Source organism: Hyperolius riggenbachi, chromosome 5 (assembly GCF_040937935.1).
Source record: "Hyperolius riggenbachi isolate aHypRig1 chromosome 5, aHypRig1.pri, whole genome shotgun sequence".
In the NCBI taxonomy this organism is placed as follows: domain Eukaryota; kingdom Metazoa; phylum Chordata; class Amphibia; order Anura; family Hyperoliidae; genus Hyperolius; species Hyperolius riggenbachi.
In genome coordinates, this window is record NC_090650.1 from 329,703,805 (window position 1) to 329,719,931 (window position 16,127).

Here is a 16,127-nt window from a genome sequence, read left to right on the forward strand (position 1 = left end):
AGTGCAGTTCAGTTTCAGCACATGCTACTGGCTGTATACTAATTGTAGCAACAGAGGAATCTAAACAAAAGATAATGTTCTCACCTCTTCGAATGTTACCAGAAGCAGTAAGGAGCTTTCCACTGAAGAACAAAATGCTCTGTTTAACTGTTTTAATGCTGCTCTGCTACACATTTTTTATTGTCGTAGAAAATGTTATGCTGTAAAAATCTTTTAGAACAAAGAGGAAATGCTGAGTTTCATACCCCTTTAACCCCCTCCTCAGTGTTATTTCCTTCTTATCATTTAACATTAATATCCCAATGCTCCCCCTCACCTGTTTTCATTGCTGGGTGGCCATTGGGTTTTTTTTCTCCCTATCACCCAGACAAAAGCATGATTCTAGCTATGCATCATCATCCCGTCCTCCCATCATGAAATAAACTGCTCACACAATGGTACTTAAAAAGGGTGAGCAGCGGGGGAGAGGGGGGGGCACACATTGAGGATGTCTCAATGCATCCTTACTTTCAGATACAAGGAACTTTTTGACCGCCATGAAATCTAATCTGAAATGCATATGTATCCCTCTTACACCTGTAATATGTAATGTTGCATGTGTACCTTTATTTCAGTACTCAGTCCAAATTATGGAAAACATGGTTGGTTTAACTGATCTAAGGATGAAAGTGTTTGATGCCGATGAAATGTACTCTGATAATTGGTGTGCAGTCTTTGAAATCATATCAGGCAATTCGGGTGGATGGTTTGCCATTGATACAGATGCTCAGACAAATGAAGGTATCCTAAGGATTGTTAGGGTAAGTACTCTTACAAGAAGAGATAGCACCACAATTCTGTTTGGCTTTCATTCTTCACCTGTGCTTATTTTCTTACTTTCTAGCCACTGGACTACGAAGCGATGCAGATGGCAAACCTTGGTTTTATAGTGAAAAACAAGGCTGCTTTTCATTACTCCATCATGTCTGAATATCAAGCGAAGATGACTAGCATTAACGTTCAAATACAAAACGAAGTGGAAGCACCTGTTTTCGTTCCAAGTACAATTTATTTGAACATCCCATCTGGTTTAAGCGAAGCAGAATTTCTGAGATACGTATTTGCTAATGCAACAGCTATTAATCCAGACACCGGAATGCCTGCAACAAATGTTGTGTAAGTTTAGCTTTACAAGACTGCAATTAGCAGTATTGCATTTTTAAAATGTCCTATATTTATACATTCTAAACAAGGACATGCTGAGGGAGAGGTAGGGATGGCATGGGCCTCTGACTGCAGCAGCAAAAGAGCAGATCAGGCTGGGGAAATAAACATATACAAGGATGGCTCATGGCTCCCCATCAAGATATATTAGGGGCACTAGCCTAGAGAGGGGGTGAAGGAAGCCACACCGAGCACACATGGAGTTCCACCCATCTCCTGTGCCACTACAAAAGCTAAGCTGCAAGGAGGCTGTGTAAACTTGCTACTGGGAGAGGCAGCTGGTGCTAGCAGAGTGCAGTAACAGTGAGAGCAGAGTGCTGAGTAAGGAGCCCTACCCCCTCCCCAATGATGGTTGAGAGCTGCAGAGAGAAGACTGCAGCCAGCCACAGAGAGGAGGAGGAGGAAGAGATGGTCATATGCTCCAGAAGGGTAGTGGTTACGTATGACATGTCCGATGTACTGGACGCAATGGAGTCCTCTGCAGGGTCGGGTTTCTGGAAAGGCCCCCAAGGCCAGGGCCTTAAGCAGTTGCAGCCACCGGGGGCACCTGGACATGAAATAGGGGTTGCTATGTATGAAAGAAAAGGCTGTAAATGGGGAGCAACATACGAAAAGGGAAGCTGATGTCCAAGAGAGCTGTGCATGAAAGAGAGGGTCTGCAGTACAGGGATGATTTACATGGCAGAGGGGGCGGCGCTTGGAAGGGGGGGCCTCAATATACGTGGCCTAGAGGCAAAAAAAGTAGGGAGGTAGGGAGCCCTACCTATGCCTAACACTAAACTCTCTCTTCTACCTACACATAACACTAACCCCCCCACCTACACCTAACACTATCTCCCCCTACCTATACCTAACACTAAACTCTCTCTTCTACCTACACATAACTTTAACCCCCCCCCCCCCCCCACCTAACACTATCTCCCCCTACCTATACCTAACACTAAACTTTCTCTTTTACCTACACATAACACTATCTCCCCCTACCTACACCTAACACTAACCTTCCCCTACCTACACATCACACTAACCTCTCTCTCCTACCTAAGCCTGAAGGTGGCCACTAACGGTCCAATTTCTAGCGAAAAATCGTTAGAGCGGTCCGAAATTCTGATCGGATTGGTTATAAATAATCTTAGTTAATGAGCACAATCGATTAAGAATGATTATAAAAATAGTCGTCTGATTGGATTTTCATCAAACCAAAATTTGGATTTTCTTGTTGTGATAGATAGGAAGCAAATATTGGTTCATTGATGGTGTAGTGAACGATTTTTCTTCCGATCAGAATTATCTGATCACTCAAACGATTTTTCACTAGAAATTGGATCATTAGTAGCCACCTTAATACTGAACTTAGCAAATTACTTTCCTCTGCACTGCCTCTGCCACTATTGGGAAGTTGAAGACGAATCACCTTCCTTCTTATTTAAGAGCAGCGCCACTATGTCTGCCACTATTTGGAGCTCCAGTACACTGTACCCGAATGGCCCTTCTTATATTCTATATGCAGATTTGTTCTCACATATGCAGCAATTGTCTTCTACATAATGAGTGAACACATGTAATGATATAATCTGCAATTGGTATAGCAGAAGGATCAGCACACTCAGTAATATGTTGCAAAACATTAAGCTCTTTTAATACAAAAAAGTTTCCATAAATGCACTTCATGTACAACAAGGACCAGCAACTTTCATGTACAACAAGGACCAGCAACTTGCAGTAGATAGGCGCCAAAGACACCCAAAGTCCATCAAATGCCTGCTGGCCAACTTACATAAAGAGTGCGTGAGGGAGTAGAGTCCAAGATCCACACTTCCCAGAAAAAATGTGTCTCAAAGCATGGCGACAGACACTGGCCTAATGCTGTTTCGGGCAGTTACGCTGTAATGAAAGGAAGACCAATTTAAAAAAATGTATACCATTGATACATGCATAAGAAATAAATTATAACATCCACCTACTTTTTATTATAATAACATCAAAAAATGTAACTATTTGATTGTGCTCAATTTATTCTTATAACTTATTAAGATTTTCCCCCAAAACAATTTTTAAGGATAAATAAATTACTATGATATTGAGTGGATTATATGGAAAATATTTTGGATGTTGCAAAGCAGATACAGTATAGTGTACGGTATGTTCAAATGCTATTTTCAGAAACCACTAATGTTCATCTGTCCTAAATAGGTATTCAATGGACAGCACGTCAAGCAAATATTTTATCATTGATAGTGCAACTGGTGAGATCAGAGGTACTTACCTACTTATGAAAGAAGGTCTTCCTGTTTCGGACAATGGAACCTACTCTGGAGTAGTCTACGCTGCTGACGGAGGTAAGCAAATAGATAAACTATAAACCTCATAGAGGGGTTGATTCACTATAACAAATAGTGTGCCTTATCAGAGTTAACATGCCTTATCAGAGTTAACATGCCTTATCAGAGTTAACGTGTCTTATGAACTTATTCCTGCTAATTGGCAATGACGAGAGCTCTACTCGTCCTGCCCTGAGCCCCTGCGGGTCCAATCACATTATCCCTGCACTTTCATTGGCCCAATAGGCTACCTGTCCAGTTTCCTGTCAAGTGACAGGCAGCCTATTGGGCCAATCAAAGTGCGGGGATATTGTCCTTTAAAGTGATTGGACCCGCAGGGGCTCAGGGCAGGACAAGTGGAGCTCTCGTCATTGCCAATTAGCAGGCATAAGTTCATAGCGCTCGCTATGCTACTCTGATAAGGCATGTTAACTCTAATAAGACATGTTAACTCTGATAAGGCACGCTACTTGTTATAGTGAATCAACCCCAGTATGTGTTTTGTTTGTAAAAATAATGATGGTAATAAAGAGTTTTATCTACTTATTTATTCATCTTAAAGCAAAACTTAGGTGAAAACAAAGTGATGAGATAAACAATTGTATCTATCATCCTACTTCTAAAAATTAGATATCCCACGGTTTTATGTTAAAGGACTACTGTAGGGGATCGGGGAAAAAAGAATTGAACTTACCTGGGGCTTCTAATGGTCCCCCGCAGACCTCTTGTGCCCACGCAGCCACTCACTGATTCTCAGGACCCACCTCCAGTTCACCTCCCGAATTTGCGACTTTAAAGTCGGAAAATCACTGCGCCTGTGCGGCTGTGTCCTTGCTCCCGCTGACGTCACCAGGAGAGTACCGTGCAGGTGCAGACCATACTGGGCCTGTGCAGTACACTCCCGGTGACGCCAGCAGGAGCGAGGTAGCGGCCACGCAGGCGCAGTGGTTTTCCAACTTTAAAGATGCAAATTCCAGAAGTGAACCGGAGTCGGGGAGCCGGGGACCAAAGCATCGGTGAGCGGCTGCGCGGGCACAGGACATCTGCGGAGGACCATTAGAAGCCCCGGGTAAGTTCAACTCTTTTTTCCCCCACAGTTATCCTTTAAGTTTAAAAACTGTCATGTTAAGATTAAAAAAACAGATTTATTGTTTTGTCTCAATTAAACAATCTGTCCATGTGTCTCAGAGAGCTCAAACATATGAACTATTGACCTTTTTTATCTATCCTCTTCTGGCAGAGAACTGAGCTTCTGAGAACAAAGTATTTTATAGCTGTAATTTCCTGTCAGTGAGGGATGCTATAGTCCCGACTGGGACCTGACTGAAGAAAAACTGTCAGTTGCATAGCTGAATATTAACTCTTTTAGGCAGAGAAAGAAGAAAGGCCTCACAGCATATATTTATTTGTGTGCTTGGCACTGTACATACATATGTGTGTCTCATCATGTCACGTGTCACTTAAAGTGGATCCAAGATATATTTTTATTCATTGCATAATTGTGTTCCTTACATATAGTTTATAGGGCATTCCTCAAGCCAAATACTTTTTTTGTTTTAATACTCTAATTTCCTATAAACTAAACAAGCCTCGTCCACAGCTTCTCCAAAATGCCAAGGCAGAGGGGAGGGGGGAAATGAATTTTTCACAGGCTGAGGGATGGAGATTCAGTTGCAGATTACCGGTGTAATGATGGCAGGAATAAACTATCATAATCTATTGAAGCTGTATGAAGCCAGATTTGAGTGTAAACTATCTAAACTTTAGATAGGATATATAGACAAGTTACTTGTTATAGTTAGTTTTTCATCTCATACACTCTGATACCAGTACCAAAATGGGTCCTCCGGAGTTTTCAGATTGAGGAGACAGTGTGGGGAGTGTTCAGACACTTGATGTTAATTGGCAGCAAAGTTTATCAGATGAACAGGCTCACTCACCAACCGCAGGCCTCAGGCAAAGCAGCTCTCACAAACCATCCTCGGGAAACCCTAGGGCAGGAAAGTGGCTCAGTCTTCTCATGTATTACCCATGCAAGGATATACTCGGTATTTCTGAAAAATAAGCATCTGCTCGGCATACACATGCATCATCAGGCAGCCATCTTCCGGGTACAGCGTGCACGCAGACCCACAGGCAAACTCTGCTACTGGTCCAATTGCAGTTGCGAGGTGAGACCCTGCCCACCTACTCATAATACCAGCCTGTTGCGAACATTATCAAGGTGTGCATTTAAACATCTTTCACATAATGCCTCCAGTAGGGTACCCAAGTATTTTGTATTACAGCAGAAGTAATTATGTAATTATCTAATATTTGGGTCCACATTATTCCTATTCCGATATATAAAAAACCGTGTTGTGAAATCTGCGTAAAAAATGTACTGTCAGCTAACTAAAGGCCACACTCATCCTATATAGCCCTGCTACATTTTACCTCATGGCTGTGTCTCTGTGGCTATGAATCACAGAACCTTCATCCATTTACAAGTTAGGTTTTGCTGACTGGAGTGCTGTCATCACTGTTTATAATTGAAATTAACCTACACAGCTTCACTGTTTGCAGTATATTAAAGCCAAATAATTACATTATTTACTAGACATATGAGAATTGTAGGCTTGCACTTTACGTCCACTGTAAGATGTTGACAGAAGAAACACTAAGACACTAAGACAAAACCAAAACACACTAATTACAGATTTCTCTTTGAGTGGCAAATACATTTTTGACTGACCTTTCCATCTTCTTTTTTAAAGATTCTTATTTAAGAAAACATTTTCAAGTAAGTACAAACAGTCACAGGTACAGACAATGCAGATTGCGTATCGGTTACATACACAATATATTAGTGAACAACCACAATTGTGAGTAAGAACATAAAAACTTCAGTAACACAGGTGTTAAGTATTCCATTTTGTATATAAACTGCACTTTGGTGATTCCTTTGCCATTTTCATAAGAGACAAGTAAAAGGGTGATGATGATGAAGACTGCTACTGTTATGTAATAATTTATGTTGTATTTGTATTATTGTTACTTAGATCAGCCCAACAGACCAAGACCTGGTGGAGGAACAGGAACTGGTGGAGGAACAGGAACTGGAGGAGGAACTGGAACGGGAGGAGGAACAGGAACTGGAGGAGGAACTGGAACGGGAGGAGGAACTGCCACAATTGTGGTAGATTCTGGTTCAACTTCCGTGACAACATGCCCAGTGATTTCTCAAGAGCCTCGTACAATATGTCTGACTACTGCAAGGACAGTGCCCATAGTAGCCTATCAAAACCCAAGTATGCCTCCTTACAAGATAACTCTCGCACAAAATTCTGACTTTTATGTGAGGGATCTTAATGGTAAGTCTCATTTGTTTTCAATGCCACATCAGATAGGAAGTTTATTTCCTTAAGTGATCCCTAGTTCATCCCATTGCTTTTTACATTTCATGTATGTATGACTGTACAATGAGAGGAAATGATGATTAGTAAATATCAAAGTAGGATTAAATCTATTCATCCAAACTACATCCATCTGGATATGGAACAGACAATATCACACAAATGTAGTTGTATGATGATGATCACATCTACTATATATAACTATTATATAGTAACTATTAGTTCACTAGAGGAGTTTAATTTGGCTAGTAATAAAAATAATCTGTCCTATTTGATAATAAAATTCTATCAACTTGAAGAAAGTAAACTGTAATGAGTACTAAAAAAATGGAAACTTTGTCTTTGATAACTTTTACCATTAATGCAGAAATATAGAATATGTCTGATCAGACAAACACTAAAGTACATTTTTCAATTGATTAAACTGTTAAAGGGGCTCTTAACAGAAACTAAATATAGGCACTTACCTAGAATTGGAAACCGTGTTTCTAAGACTATTGTTTCAAAACCAAATCATATAACCCCCATCCCTCAATTTATAGTACATCTTAACTGAGAGGGATATGGAGGCTGTCGTATTTATTTATTTTTAAATAATGCAGATTGTCTGGCTATCCTGCCAAACTTGTCTTTAATATGTTTAGCTATAGACCCTGAAAAAGCATGCAGATGTTTCTGACTGAAGTCTGACTAGATTAGCTGCATGCCTGTTTCAGGTGTGTGAGTAAGACACTACTGTAGCTAAATGGGATGCCAGGAAATTGCTATTGTTTAAATAGAAATAAATATGGTAGCCAGCATATCCCTCTCAGTTCAGGTACCCTTTAAGATAATACAGCGGTAAAGGGGTATAGAGAAACGGCACTACCAAAGTGTCTGAGATCTTCTGTTACGCTCGGTGGTATATTCTCCACGGTCAGCACATAATGCAGATCCTGACGTGAAGGACACACATGCAAGCACAAGGAACCAGGATATCCCCAGTGTAGTGGAGGAGAGGACTGACTCCCGTAGGAGATGTGGTGCACAGAGCAGGCGTAGATCCGAGCAACCACAAACAATACTTAACAATAATGGCTCAGCGCAAAAGTAGCGCTGAGCGTATCAATGAAACTATAAACGACTGACTAACATATGTATATATCGGCAATGAACCGATATATAACATAAGCAAGGAACACTAGCTAGGAACTGGAGCAATACAAGGAACAGGACTACGAAGGATTCGCTACTTCTACGCAGAAGTGAGCGCAATCCACGCAAGGTAACAGGAACAGGACTAAGCTAACTAAGCACGGATGATCACGATAAGCGCAACCTAACAAAACGTTCTAAAGCTGACTGACTGAACACAGGATATAAGCAGTTCGAGTATGTATATATCAGCAGCACTGATATATTAACGTAACACGAATACAAGGAAAATAACAAACGCGCTAGTATGCGTATATATCGGCGATGAACCTATATATGATGCAAGACTAGCAAAGTAACAAATACTGATAAACAGGAACAGGACTAGAAGGACTCGCTGATTCCTACGCAGGAGATCAGTGCAGTCCACATGAATTAACGAACTAGGAACATGGTCTAGGGCTAAAGTAACAGCAAGACAGGCTGGTGCTGGAACTATGATAGCCCGAGGAGCACTGCAAGAAGCAGCTCTTTATACTGAGGTCATTCAATGGGAGCAGACATGCAGATTCCCACACAGGTGAATGACAAACAGTCACAAGCTGGCAGCAGGGGAAGGCAGACAAAGCTATGCAACCTGCATGAAAGGGATTGCAGCTCCACTGCAACAGACAATGTTTGACTTCACAAGAGCATCTTAAACTGTCATTAACTTCAGAGCGACTGCAGATGGAATCAACACTTAGTGTGATTGCAAGCAAAACTATGTGAGCAAATGCATGTAAAGAAATCAACAACTGCTTGTCTACAGTACAACTGCAGCCAGCAGTACATGCTGCAGAAGTGATCATAACAGTACCCCCCCCCCTTTAAAGGAGGATTCCAGATGCCTTTCAAAACTGACATTCCTAGTAAAACAATCTGACTGATAATTCATGATGGGACAGCCCGACCAAATTCCACAACACAATACAACTGCAGCCAGCAGTACATGCTGCAGAAGTGATCATAATATCTTCCAAATAGGCAACCTGCATCAAGCATTAAGCATTAAAGAAAACCTGAACTGAAAATTAAAAGTCAAAATAAACATACACTAGTCATACTTACCTCCCATGTAGTCTACTCCTCAATCTCTTTCTCCTCTCCTGCATCCTGTTTGTCCACTGTGATCAAGGGAATTCTCCGTCCTCCATTTTAAAAATGCCCATTATACCATAACAGCTTCCTGTTAAACTGTAACATTACCCACTTGAGCCATAGGGATACGTGGACATTACCTGGCACATTAGTTGTCCTCTCAGCTATAACTGACAGCAACTGATGTATAACTGTCAGCAACTGATATATTTCAGTTCTGACAAAATGTTGTCATAACTGGAAGGGATTGTTGTCAGAAGAAAATGGTGAGCTTCTGAGAGAAACTGATGGCAAGGTAACTATGTAATGTTCATTTGAAGTTACCTCATGTGTTTATTTTAAATAATTTTACTAGTTCAGGTTCCCTTTAAGTGTGCTCTGGAGTGTGAAATGGCAGTCTCAAAATTGGATGAAGTAGAGAGGTACAGCTCCTCTCCCAGCAATAATATTGTCCTATTTCCTCCTCTCCTAGGTACAATGATCTGGTGCAAACCACAGAATTTAATCAGTGAGGAGTTGGAATTGTGTACTAACCTCATATGTCCGGTTAATCTCGTAGCACCTTTAGCTAAGATTTTAAAGGGGCAGAGATGTTCCTGTACTCTTGTCTTTAATGCACTAGTGGTTTGCCCGATATATTGTACCGGCCACAGGGGCTCCACAAGGCATAAACCACACACCCTGTCTGGCAAGTAATAAAGTTGTGTACCACTCACTTCGCGATACCAAGTTGATAAACTGCGGACCTTACCTCCATCAATTTATGGAAGGAATGGTCTCTATGGCTACACACACATGTGACATGCACAGAGGAAGAGCGGTAAGTGAAAGTCCACACCCCTACCCCGTGATCAAATTTCACCACCGCGCTGTACAAAGTGTGAATTTTTGCCCCAGAAGAAGCTAATTTTGAGTGAAAAGGCTGCTAGACAGAGCCAGTGCCATGTACCCACTGCCTGCTCATCCAGCAGCTAATTTGTACACCCTGCACAGCATGCATATTTCTGTGCACTTGAATAATAAAAGGTATTTAAGCAGTGCCGGACCTCTCTCCTTCACACTTTAAAATAAAACAGCTTTAATTTTTTACTACAGCCAGGTAGGTTTGATTTCAGCACGACAAGCCTCTGACAATATTAGATTAAATCTGCTAATAATCCAACATGCACATGTGATAAGCTTACCTTCCAGCGGCAGGTCCCACGACATCTCCGACAGGGGCCATGCTGCTGGCGAGTCTCCCACGCTGACATCTTCCAGCGGCATCCTCGGTCTCCCCGCGGTGGTGAGTTCTAGCGCACGCATGCACAATGCGTCCAAACGGACACGCGCGAAACCTGAAAGGTCTTGTACCTTAAGGAGGCGGGTTTGAGCAACGTCAGTGGTGATGTCATTTTGGTGACATCATCAAACAGGAGGTGCTGCTAATTAGGGAGTGGTTTTTAGGAATTTGTAATTTGTATATAAGGCCAGAGCTCTCAGTCACTCACTGACCTTGATACTAATCAGTTCGCTGGTTCTAGGTCTAGCTTACTATATTTCTGAGCTACATTTATATATTGTGTAGATGCACAATATATATGTACTCTAATCAGTCAGTCTTGTACTTTGTAGTTATATATCTTGTAATTTATTCGTAATATTCTAGTAATATTATTGAAGTAACATCTATTGTATATTTATCTGTGTACCGACCTATTGCGTGCCTCTTGACCTCACTCTCGTCTGATCCTTCTGTACCTCTGCCATCTGATACTCATATTCGACTCGGCCTGTCCCTGACTTCGCTATTGCCTGATCCTTACAATACGACTGACATCTGACCTATGTGTATGACCCTGCCTGTTAATTGACTACGATATTGCTTAGTGACTCTGTACCACAAAATCTCTGACTTGTGCAAGACTACGGCCTGAACTTGACTAATCTTACTGTGTATTGTAGTAGCTACGCTACCTGTTCACGCTCCAGCGTGATATTATCAAAGTCCATAAAAAATATTATGGAGGAATTGCGAGGCCAGATTTTAACAGGATGTCATTAAATTGATAAAGGAGCTGCACTCCGAAACGTTGTTTCTCTATGGCAAAACTGAAAAAATAAGAAGATTTGAGCATTAAAGAAAGACGGTGCCGGCCTCTTCACTTCACGCCCGATTTTAACACTCGCAGGTGCAGTCAATCGCCTCACTGAGCAAGTGGCCAATCAACAAACGCAGTTAACTCAGCTATCCAACACACTCACTCAGATGAATATACCAGCGAATGTTAATAATCAACAGGCTCCTCCACTTGCTATTGTTCCAGTCTATATTGAGCCTAAAATGCCATTACTTGAAAAATTTTCACTTTTCGTTCCGACTTCAGTAATATGTCATATTTGAGGTTAGGTCAAGGTCTTCTGGTACAGAGTCTCAGAAAATCACTCTCAAGTGGGCTGAGGCAGCACTCTTAGACCAGTTTCTTTTTGGTTTAGAGGACTCTGTAAATGATATGCTCGTGAGCCATCCTGAACCAAAAAAATGATGAAGAGGCTATCTCTCTGGCCATAAGGGTTGACAGACGGATTAGACACAGACGTCAGATTAAAGTCTATTCCGTCTCTGGGAACCCTAGGTCGACTAGTTCATCTTTCAGTGAAGAACCTATGCAACTGGGCTTCTCGCAACTTTCACCCGCAGAGAAGCTCAGGAGAAGGCAAGCAGGTCTTTGTATGTATTGTGGTGAAAAGGGTCACTTCGCTCAGACTTGTTCTGCAAAGGGAAAGGCTCCGGAAAACTCCAGCGCCTAGGTGAAGTTGGGGAACTTCACTTGGGTGAGCCACTTCTTCCCCTCAAAATAAAGAAAATCCTATTACGAGTCACCTTACATTGGGGTAATAAACTGTTCCAAACCTTTATCGATTCAGGTGCGGCAGGGAACTTTATTGATACCACTATCACTGCCAACCTGGGTATTCCAGCTCTTTCTTTGCAGAACAAGCTTTACGTCACAGCTATCGATGACACCCCTTTGCAGACCAAGCAACCCATTTCCATTACACCTGAGATTTTACTACAGGTCGGGGCTCTACATTATGAGAAAATCCAGTTGTATATGTTCAGAATGCCTTCTAGTCCTCTCGTGTTGGGTTTGCCTATAGATTGGTGTACAGGACAACTTACCGGTTTGTCACAGCACTGTCAGGATGTATGTTTAAAGGGGATTCCTCTCCTCAGCCTGGGGGTCAAACAGATGGCATTACCACCACCTTACCAAGATTTCTCTGATGTATTCTCTCCTCAGTCAGCCGAAAAATTACCACCACACAGACCCTATGATTGTCCTATTGATCTATTACCTGGTACCATGCCCCCGTGAGGTCACCTCTACAATCTCACAGGCCCAGAAAAATTAGCAATGAAAGAATATATCACAGAAAACTTAGAGAAAGGGTTTATTATACCATCCATTTCACCAGACGCAGCCGGCTTTTTCTTTGTGGAAAAAAAGATGGAGGTGTGCGCCCCTGTATTGATTACAGGGGACTGAGCAAAATTACCATTAAGAATAGGTACCCGCTACCTTTGATTGTCGAGGATATGCACAGGTTTCGGGAGCAAGAATTTTCTATAAGTTAGATTTGCGAGGGGCATACAATCTAATTAGGATTCGCCAGGGAGACGAGTGGAAGACAGCCTTCAATACTCAGGACGGCCATTATGAATATTTAGTGATGCCTTTTGGTTTATGCAATGCACCAGCTGTCCTCCAGGATATTGTAAACGATATCTTTAGAGATGTATTAGGGAGATTTGTGGTCGTTTATTTAGACAACATCCTAATATACTCTAATTCTTTGTCTGAGCATTGGGGCATGTGAGATTTGTATTGCAAAAACTGAGGGAGTTTGAGAAGTGCCTATTCGAGGTCACACAGGTTCCTTTTCTAGGCTATGTCATTTCCGATACTGGCCTGTCTATGGACGAAAAAAAACTAGCAGCAGTTCAGAACTGGCCACCACCCAGAGGCCTCAAGGCCATCCAATGATTCATTGGGTTTGCTAATTACTACCGCAGGTTTATAAAAACAACTTCTCCTCCTTGGTTGCCCGATTTAACTGATTTAATTTGACCGATTTAACTAAAAAAGATGCAGATCCAGTCAACTGGTCACCCCAGGCTTATAAAGCATTCTCTGATCTCAAAAATGCTTTCTGTTCAGATCCTGTCCTTTGCCATGCTGACGTAAAATTACCTTTCATAGTTGAGGTGGACGCTTCTGATCTAGGGGTAGGAGCCGTGCTTTCCCAGTTTTCCAGCCGTCCAAAACGGTTACATCCCTGTGCCTTCTTTTCTAAAAAGTTTTCCTCTGCTGAACGTCATTACGATGTAGGCAACTGTGAACTCTTGGCAGTAAAGATGGCTTTCGAGGAGTGGAGGCACTGGCTGGAGAGAGTGGTTCATCCTATAACAGTGTCTATGGATCACAAGAACCTAGAGTATATCCAGGGGGCTAAAAGGTTTAACCCCAGACAGGCTCGATGGGCACTGTTCTTTTCCCGTTTTAATTTTGTGATAACATACAAACCAAGGTCTAAAAATGTTAAGGCTAATGCCTTATCGAGAACATTTGAATCTGAGGCATTCCAGGGTACAACCCCTAAAAGTATTGTGCCCGCCCAATGTGTCCTGGCTGCCACTCATACCCAGGAATTTCCTGATTTGTACGACTTCTTACAGACTTTTCAACAAGATAGTCCTCCTGGGAAACCCCCTAATGTAGATTATGTGCCACTTCCTTTTGCATCTTCCACTCCAGATATTACAGGTTTCTCATGAGTCTAAATTGGCAGGGCACCCAGGGGAGACTAAAACGTTGGAACTCTTGTCTCGGCACGTGTGGTGGCCTTCTATTAGTAAGGATTGCAAGGCATTCGTTGCAGCTTGCGCCACCTGTGCCAGGAATAAGGTGTCTCGAGTTGCTCCCTGAGGTCATCTCCTGCCTTTGCCCATTCCATCGAGATCCTGGTCTCACCTCTTGATGAATTTTGTGGTGGATTTACCTCCCTCAGGAGGTAAAAGAGTTATTTGGGTCATAGATGACCGGTTCAGTAAAATGGCACATTTCATACCTCTCCCTCGGTTACCCTCAGCTCAAGAACTGGCCAAATTATTTATTATACATATTTTCCGCTTGCATGGTATTCCTGAGAATATAGTGTCGACAGAGGGGGTCCAGTTTGTGTCACGCTTTTGGCGTGCTTTCAGTACTCTCTTGGGCATTGAACTCTCTTTTTCTTCCGGGTTTCACCCTGAAACCAACAGGCAAACAGAGAGAACTAACCAGTCTCTGGAACTGTATCTTTGCTGTTTTGTATCAGACTGACAATAGTCATGGTTGGAATATTTACCATTTGCTGAATTTGCCTTTAATAGCCTTCCTAGTTTGTCTACCAAATTGTCACTGTTTTTCATTGTCACTGGTCAGAACCCTAAGTTTACTTTTTTCCCATCGTCTCCTTCTCCTTTTCCAGCATTGGAGGAGTGGAGTACTCATGTTCAACAGATTTGGCCTCAGGTCCAGCAGAATCTACGGAATGCTGTATCCCGACAGAAAAAATATGCTGATGCTCGACGTTCACCTGAATATGAATTTTCCCCTGGGGATCTGGTATGGGTTTATACCTGAAACATCCCTTTACGCCAACCCTCTGTGAAATTAGGGCCTAGATTTATTGGTCCCTATCCCATTCAGGAGAAGATTAATGATGTGGTTTACAGGGTGACATTGCTTCAGTCTATTAAGGGAGTCAATTCATTTCATGTCTCTCTTTTAAAACCAGAGGTTAACACAATTTCATCCTCAGCTCCTCCTCCGCCAGTTAAGGTGGATGGTGAACCCGAATATGAAATTGAAAGAATTCTGGACTCCAGACCAGGAGAGTTTGTGGTTCGTTGCAGTATTTGGTGGATTGGAATTTCCTGATAAGCCTGGAGGAGAGTGTTCGGAAACCACTCCTCAAGGGGGTGTAATGTGATAAGTTTACCTTCCAGCGGCAGGTCCCATGATATCTCCGATGGGGGCCATGCTGCTGGTGAGCCTCCCACGCTGACATCTTCCGGCGGCATCCTCGGTCTCCCCGCGGTGGTGAGTTCTAGCGCACGCGTGCGCAATGTGTCCAAACGGACACTCCCGAGACCTGCTAGGTCTTGTACCCTAAGGAGGCGGGTTTGAGCAACGTCAGTGGTGATGTCATTTTGGTGACATCACCAAACAGGAGGTGCTGCTAATTAGGGAGTGGTTTTTAGGACTTTGTAATTTGTATATAAGGCCAGAGCTCTCAGTCACTCACTGACCTTGTCTGATCCTTCTGTACCTCTGCCATCTGATACTCGTATTCGACTCAGCCTGTCCCTGACTTCGCTATTGCCTGATCCTTACAATACGACTGACATCTGACCTATGTGTATGACCCTGCCTGTTAATTGAGCAGTGCATGCTCAGGGAGAAACACAAAGTCCTGAGTTCAAACTCAGGAAGCAAAACAATAATATTTACATACCGATGCTTCTCCGGGTGCTTGTTCACACTATGAGCCAGGGGCGTAACTAGCAATCCCCCACCCCTTGTTTTCTGTACAGGTAAACTGAGAACCAATGTTATTCAATTAGCTAGTGCACACTTGAATGTGTTTTCCTCATGCAGATAAAAACAGACAGCAGTGAAGCACTGCATGCATTTTCTCTATCAATTACATTAGCTTCTGTGAAAAAACAAGCACGTTTTCACACATACAGACACATATAGCATGCAGAAAACTGAATAGGGACTGTCTACAAGAACACTGAATAGGGACTGTATAACTTTGTATGATTCCTTATTAGTGGCTGAGCAGATGTAGTCATTAGAACAATTTTGCAGACAGCAAAAAGTTTTTTCTCTCCATGCCCTTA

At 42.4% G+C, this 16,127-nt stretch overlaps 1 protein-coding gene across 1 annotated transcript in view; it reads left to right on the forward strand.

Annotated features, from left to right (window-relative positions):
* Positions 1 to 16,127, forward strand: part of DSG1 (desmoglein 1) — a 121,940-nt gene that overhangs the window by 84,079 nt on the left and 21,734 nt on the right. The window contains exons 9-12 of the mRNA XM_068237307.1: positions 615 to 800; positions 884 to 1,155; positions 3,397 to 3,542; positions 6,566 to 6,877. Of these exons, the coding sequence (XP_068093408.1) occupies positions 615 to 800; positions 884 to 1,155; positions 3,397 to 3,542; positions 6,566 to 6,877 (916 nt within the window). The remainder of the gene's footprint in view (positions 1 to 614; positions 801 to 883; positions 1,156 to 3,396; positions 3,543 to 6,565; positions 6,878 to 16,127) is intronic.